This window comes from Mesitornis unicolor, unplaced genomic scaffold (assembly GCF_000695765.1).
Source record: "Mesitornis unicolor isolate BGI_N332 unplaced genomic scaffold, ASM69576v1 scaffold42551, whole genome shotgun sequence".
In the NCBI taxonomy this organism is placed as follows: domain Eukaryota; kingdom Metazoa; phylum Chordata; class Aves; order Mesitornithiformes; family Mesitornithidae; genus Mesitornis; species Mesitornis unicolor.
The window spans coordinates 5,044-12,333 of record NW_010162547.1 but is presented as its reverse complement, the minus strand read 5'-3'; the positions used below and the strand labels follow the sequence as shown (position 1 = coordinate 12,333).

Sequence of the window (7,290 nt, the reverse complement as noted above, 5' to 3'; positions counted from 1 at the left end):
CACGTGGCTTTCCTCTTCACAAAGACTTCGTATCAAACTTGAAACTCATCTTTGTGCCTTGAAATGTAAAAGTCAACTGCTGTTTTGAGGCATTGGAAAGTACAGTTTTGGGTTGGTGATTTCCTGGGTGTCTGCCTTGATTTTTGTGAGGGTTTTGCCTGTACTCTTGCACTACTTGGTTTACGGCTAGATGGTCTTATGTGGTAAAGATCTTCCAACATTGCCCTGTCAGCCATTGCAACTCTGGTCATTGGGATAGGAAAAAGTATAGTGGTTGGGAGGGGCCAATATAGATTTTAATATTAGTTTGTGTAATGCTTGCAATAACTAGAACATTTTTTTCTTGTTAGTCTTCTGATTTTTTTTAACTGATGGTTGAAGTTTTATCTGCAGTCTGACTTGCTATCACTGCTGAAATGTCTCGATCTCTTTAGGTTCTTGGTATTGTTGTGGGAGTTCTTCTGCAAGACCATGATGTTAGGCAGAGTGAGTTTCAGCAACTTCCTTACCATCGCATTTTCATCATGTTGCTGTTGGAATTAAATGCTCCTGAGCATGTGCTGGAGACCATCAACTTCCAGACACTCACAGCGTTCTGGTATGTTTTTGAGCTTGGCGACAGTGCTCATCCTTTCCTGGTAGGATTGAGAATTTTTTCATCTAAAGGTGATCTGACCGTTCCTCTGTGGTGGCTTAGTCACATATGGTTCTCCTGTAGACTGTCCACTCGCTTGTTTTAAGGAAGATGACTGGTAAAATCCAAGATGCTAAAATGCCTTGCTTTTAGGGCTGTGTATGTTTTCTCTCAATGTTATGAAAAGCAGTCTTATTGCTGTGCACTTTTAACCTGCTCTAACTTTTCTTTCAGTAACACATTTCACATCCTGAGGCCTACAAAAGCTCCAGGTTTTGTTTATGCCTGGCTGGAACTGATCTCCCATCGGATATTTATTGCAAGAATGCTGGCACATACACCACAGCAGAAGGTGTGGCTGCAGTTTATCTCTTCTGAATTAAAGCTCACACGGATGCTTATCTGGTGTGGTGCTGTTTCGCATCTCTCGAAGTGCACTAGTAGCATGGCTGTTCTGTTTTGTTGTCTTCCATATTCACAGTAACCTAACTGCATGGAGGAGAGTCTGTGTCAATAAACTATGGAATATAGGGTGAATTGAATTTAATAAACAAGCCTTTTCAAAGTCTGGAAGTGCTGTAGGCTAGACCAAATGCTCTCAGCTCAATATGGCAAGTTGAGTGTTCTGGAAACACCCATAGCATATGGTGTGCAGCTAAAGCCTTTGAAATGAGCTGTGCTGCACTTGCTGCTAGAGCAGGACAAAACTTTAATTAGACTGGTCTTCATATAGACCTGGATCAAAGTTTTGAACTTAAAATAACTGCTATTCATTGCATGTTTTCCATCTGCTGTTCTTTTCTTGACAGGGTTGGCCTATGTATGCCCAGTTACTGATCGATCTTTTCAAGTACTTGGCTCCTTTCCTTAGAAATGTGGAACTCACCAAACCTATGCAAATTCTTTACAAGGTAAAAAAATGTCAGCTAACAGATGCTACTTACACCAAGACTGTCTGAAAGTGGAGGTGTTCTGGTAGTGACATAGGATTTACTGTTCTTGGAATTTATTTCTTAGAGTTAAATGCAGTCGTGCAGGACAGAAACAGCTACCTCCCCAGATTAATTTATTCCTGTTAATGTTAACCATGTGACATAGAAGGATGGCCCTGCAAGCTCCTAGGCAGTTCCAACAGCTACACACCTCTTTTTAAATTGTATTTTATTTCACAGGGCACTCTGCGTGTGTTGCTGGTCTTGTTGCATGACTTCCCAGAATTTCTGTGTGACTACCACTATGGGTTCTGTGATGTGATCCCACCCAACTGTATTCAGCTAAGAAATCTGATCCTGAGTGCCTTCCCACGGAACATGAGGCTTCCAGACCCTTTCACCCCCAATCTAAAGGTAGGAGTTACTTTTATGAGTTTGATAATGGGAAGCTTTAATGCTCCAAATAATCTTTATCCAGATTTTGGCAGACACGGTGGAATTTTGGGAACGGTTTAACTGATACTTGAATTAATGCAACCATTCAAATTTAACAGGTAATTTGAAACTTAAGTGACAGTCAGCAGTTAAGAGAACAGCGTATTTTTTACTGCATGTAGGTTTCAGTTATGTTAGTGATGCTCACATCTGACAGTCTCCATACAGAGAGGGATGCAGGCCTTGTCCTGTAGAACACAGTGGTATGAAACTTGTTGCAGCCAGGAGCATCATGCTTGCCTCTAGTCTGCAGTACTTACCTTGCCTCTGAGGTTTGTGCAGGTTCCACCTGAAAGGACAGGCCCTTGAGACTTGGGTTACATGAGAGCTGCATTGAGAACCTGGCTTTTGCATGGAAACCTCAGGACTTCTCTGTTTCTGAGGGAAGACTGACTTGATGGCACCTCTAGATCTGACTGGCACACGGTATTGGAGCAGAGACAACTTTATCATTCCACTGTCACTGAAGAACAGACTGCCTAAGCAGTCTTTGTGGCTTTGCTGTTTGAAAGCTCATCCAGCAGATCTTGTCTGTTTTGCTCAGCTCATGCTGAATTGTACAGCTTTGGATGTGTGGAGGCTGGAGTTCAGTTAACCAGTCACTGAAGAGCCCTATGTAGTTGTAAATACTTTTTGATGAGAAATATGCATGCCATCCTATCTTAATGAGACAAACCACCATTCTGAAGCAAGCCTCTTGCATAATGAGGTGAAACTTTGAGAATTAATGTTGTCTAATTAAATATTTGGGTGTGTGCCAGCCTTCTCATGGTGCAATTATTAGGAGCAAACTTTCTCACACTGCTAAAGCATTGTCCTGTTATTACTCTTCCTTGCCTAAGCTCTGCAGGGTGATGGGAGTGAAGCTGCGATACTCATTCAGTTAGCACTTCTTGAGGTTGAAGGAGGCTGCTCTTGACTTACGTGGATGTTTGTACTTTTCTAAGCTACCGAGCTGTCTTGAGTGTAGACAGGGAGACTTCAAAGGTGGTGACTGAATTCCCCTATGGCCTTCTCCCTTGAATTCTTTTATCCTCTACTCTCAATTCTTTGAGACAGGAGTCATCTAAGAAGCTTGCACATTAAAGACCAAGTTTTTTTTCTGAAATCTGCAAAAAAAATCCAGTGTTTACTTTTCATTCCCGGTAAGGAAAAAGGGATCAGCAGCAGCAGTTGCTGTAATAGCACTTACAGATCTGCTGTTGCAGCTCCTTTAGCGATTGCGTCTGGTTTAGCTGACTGATTTCTCTCAACAGGTGGACATGTTAAGTGAGATTAATATTGCTCCACGAATACTCACGAATTTCACTGGAGTGATGCCACCTCAGTTCAAGAAAGACTTGGATTCCTATCTCAAAACCCGTTCTCCGGTCACGTTTTTGTCTGACTTGCGCAGCAACCTACAAGTGAGTGGTTGGTTTCTGAGGATGCCGAATTTGAATAGTGTCAGACAAATGATCTCATCACCCTCCTTTCTTGCAGGAATTTTGTTGGTGTGTAGCAAGCATGTGTTCCAGGCAGTAGAAAATCCTCTGAAAATGCACACCTCTCTAAATATCTCCTCTGCCACTCCCCAGGATGTTTAAGTCTGTGTGTGAAGTAGTTCCAGCCAGGCAGAATTTAAGGAAAGAGGAATGTTGACTTTAACCCTAAAATGATCTAACTTAATAGCAGTTGGCTTTATCTACATGAGCTGACAAATGCTCATGAAATGAAAATGTGAGGCTGCTGACTCTTCTGCTTGCGTGCCTCTGGTGCACAGCCCTGCAAATCTTGAGTGACGGATGTAGTCAGAGCTGATTGAATCAAGCTTGCTTTGTTTTTGTCCTCAACCACTGGGGCTTCCATCACGCTACTCCAGACCTGTTTATCTGGGCCTTGCCTGAAATTCAAGAGGTTTTATTGAACTTGATTGTGTTTAAGAATCCTGATTAAATTTTCACTCCAAATGAATTAATTGTTAGAAATGTATGGATCTGCACGTTAATGCTTTAGGGGTAAAAAAAGGCAAATTAGCTAAAGCCCAGTTCAGAATTGCTGGCCAAAAACACTTAATACATCACGTGGCTTGGCTTGCAGCAGACTTTGGGACTGAAATTGTACTTTCTCAAAAAATTGCTCAGATCGAAGCAGTCACACTGGTGTGCATGTCAGCCAGCACTGGCACTGCTGGTGAGTTCAGATTGCCTTTACCTGTTCTGTTGTTCTTTTCTTTTAGGGTAGGGAGTAGAAAAATCCTGTTGGGTCTGTCAACATTTTGCCGATGCTTTTGAACTTATATAAAAATATGACTGCTATATTACAAAGGCTAAATGCTAAATTGAACTTGTGGATGTCCGAGTGTGTTGTCTTCTGTATAGTCAGGAAGACAGTGGGATGCTGTTGTTGTACATGCTGTACTTCCAGTTGCTGAAGGAATATAGAATGTTAATGCTTTTTGTATCTCTGCTATTAGGTATCAAATGAACCTGGCAACCGCTACAACATCCAGCTGATTAATGCACTGGTGCTCTACGTAGGTACTCAAGCTATTGCGCACATTCACAACAAAGGCAGCACCCCCTCCATGAGCACCATTACCCACTCGGCTCACATGGACATCTTCCAGAATTTGGCAGTAGACCTGGACACTGAAGGTGAGCTGGAAACACTCCTAGGTCATGCCATGTCAAATTTAAGAGCAGATTCTGTTTGAGCTGTGAGAAATACAGATGGTCACTTCATGTCGCTGCTAGTGAATTCACAGTGAGTAATGCTACATCAGAATATTAAAGCCTGAATGCAGGAGCAATATTAAAACCAAATGTCAAGGTATTCAAGGGAATGAGAAATAAGTTTAATGAAGACAAATTGAATTCTTACTGCCCTATCAGCTTGGGTTGATACGGCTTTTTCATGTATTCAGTTACTTTTTTTTCTTAAACCTTCATCAGGCAGGCTCACAAACGTTAAGCAATACTGGTCACTTCTTTATTCCTCTCTTGTGTGTGTTTAAGGGACAGCGTATGTACTCACTGCTCTCTTCTGCAGGCCGGTACCTCTTCTTGAACGCAATTGCCAATCAGCTGCGATACCCCAACAGTCACACTCACTACTTCAGCTGCACCATGCTGTACCTGTTTGCAGAGGCCAACACTGAGGCTATCCAGGAGCAGATCACTAGGTGAGAGGGAAGGCGTTTAACTTGCCAGCACTTAGCTTTCCTTCCTTGCAAATCTTCTATCTTTGAGCTCTGACTGTTTTTACTTCTGGATTTCAGGGTTCTCTTGGAACGACTGATTGTAAATAGGCCTCATCCCTGGGGTCTCCTTATTACTTTCATTGAGCTGATAAAAAATCCAGCGTTTAAGTTCTGGAACCATGAATTTGTTCACTGTGCTCCAGAAATTGAGAAGTGAGTATAACTTAGCCATAAAATCACTAAAACGATGTATTTGAAGCAAGGGCTGAGTTGCACTTCTGAGTTCTTGGTGCTTTGTAGAGGAAGCCCCATTTGCTGCCATAAATGTACCTAACGCTGCCTCGCTTCTGTGTTCAGGTTGTTCCAGTCAGTTGCACAGTGCTGCATGGGGCAGAAGCAGGCCCAGCAAGTGATGGAAGGGACTGGTGCCAGTTAGATGAGCTGCATCTTGTGTTGTACGCGTGCCAGCCTGGAGGTCCCCATCCTATCGACCAACAGAAGACTCCGTAAGGCTCCTCCTGACCTTCCCAGCCCCCTTGATTGGGTAGACGCAACAGACCCTGGGTGAAAGTCTCTGTGGGCACGTTCCAAAGTTTGAAACAAGTTTTTGACTTTTGGCCAAAATTCAGAAGATGCTGTGAATATCATTTTGAACTAGTGTAAATACAAGGAACAGAAACGTTTGTCTGGACTTTTGGGTTTGTGCAAATTGTGTAAAAGGCAGGTGGGTAACTGCTGCCTGTCCAGCTTGTAATAAAGGGGCAGCTACTGATGCCAAGCACTTGTCTGGGGCAGACCTCCTTGTCCTGACATTCCCAGACTCCCAAAGAATATTGAAAAGCCAGTTATAATATTATGTAACTTATTTTTCTTTATGTGGATGGGGGACCTTTAAATCACTAAGTTGTTTTACAGAGGAAAAAAAAAATGGTGGATGGTTTTGGAATATGGGAATACTATGGAGTATGGGAGGGGTGAGGGAGGGTTAAGGTTCAGTGTTGCTTTCCTCCCCACCCTCATCAAATGCTGACAGACAGCAAGTGGAGTGGCAGTCAGAAAATGCCTCTTTTCTGTTGGAGAAGACACCTCAGGCCTTTGGGGAGAGGGTCGGCTGTTTTTAGTAAAGAAACCAGAGACCAGGCCTATAGCTTTTTCTTTTTCTTTTTTTTCTGTCTTTTTTTTGACACTTGTAAATTTTGGAAGGTGGGGGGTTAAATCTAGACCTTTTCCCACTCCCCTGCCCTGTGACCACACAGTATAAGTTTGTAAAAAAAAAAAAAAATAACCCACAAAAAAAAAAACAAAGAAAAAAAAAAAGGAAAAAACCCAAACAGAAACTCAAAGGACCAATACAGCCCATTTTGTAAGGATTTTGAATGTTTTGTAAAGTATTGGTCCATGTGTTGTATTTTGTAGCCTTTCTAGTTCTTGGGCTTTAGTTCTCCCACTTGTATGTATGCATACTGTAGTTACACATTAAAGTCATGACATGCAGCACGTGCCACTGTGCTTATTCTCTCCAGCTCCATCTTGCCTGGCCAGTTGACGTCTTTCAAGCTCTGTTTCACCCACCCAAAACCTGCCATCTTCCGGTGTGTTTTGCTGCACTGCCTTTTGAAAGCAACCGGGTTTGGTTTTTCAGAGTGAGGTCAGAGGGGAGAACTGTTGGGACTAGAAGGGGCCTTGCTCTGGAGTGCAAAAGGAGAGGAGAGTTGCATGGGGATAGAAGCATCTTAGTTGGAAGTTCATGAGCAGTTTGTCTCTGACAAAGGAGTGTGAAGGAGCCTGCAGTGGAGAGAGCATAGCCAGCAGACTGGCTTTGTTTCTAATGACTTGCACCCCACTGATACTCCCTTCAGTGAGGATGTGTGCAAGGCTGCTCGTTGGCTGTCATCAGGAGAGGTGGCTTAGTGCAAACTGCACTGCAAACTCCTGTAGCCTGTGCCCTGAAACCCAGCAGAGAGCAGGAGAAAAAGAGCTTCACCGCTTTCTTTTTAGATAACATCACTAGTTTGCTAAAGCTGGTTGGCTGCTGTTGTTTGCATAGA

General features: G+C 42.9%; 1 protein-coding gene across 1 annotated transcript; it reads left to right on the top strand.

Annotated features, from left to right (window-relative positions):
• Positions 1–434: 434 nt before the first annotated feature.
• CNOT1 (CCR4-NOT transcription complex, subunit 1) lies at positions 435–6,437 on the top strand (the record flags this gene model as incomplete). The annotated part of the gene is made up of 9 exons (XM_010193656.1): positions 435–598; positions 869–986; positions 1,444–1,545; positions 1,807–1,980; positions 3,318–3,467; positions 4,517–4,697; positions 5,092–5,224; positions 5,321–5,455; positions 5,600–6,437. Coding segments are annotated over 9 exons (1,236 nt in total), but the record flags the coding sequence as incomplete, so codon positions are not given.
• Positions 6,438–7,290: the final 853 nt, after the last annotated feature.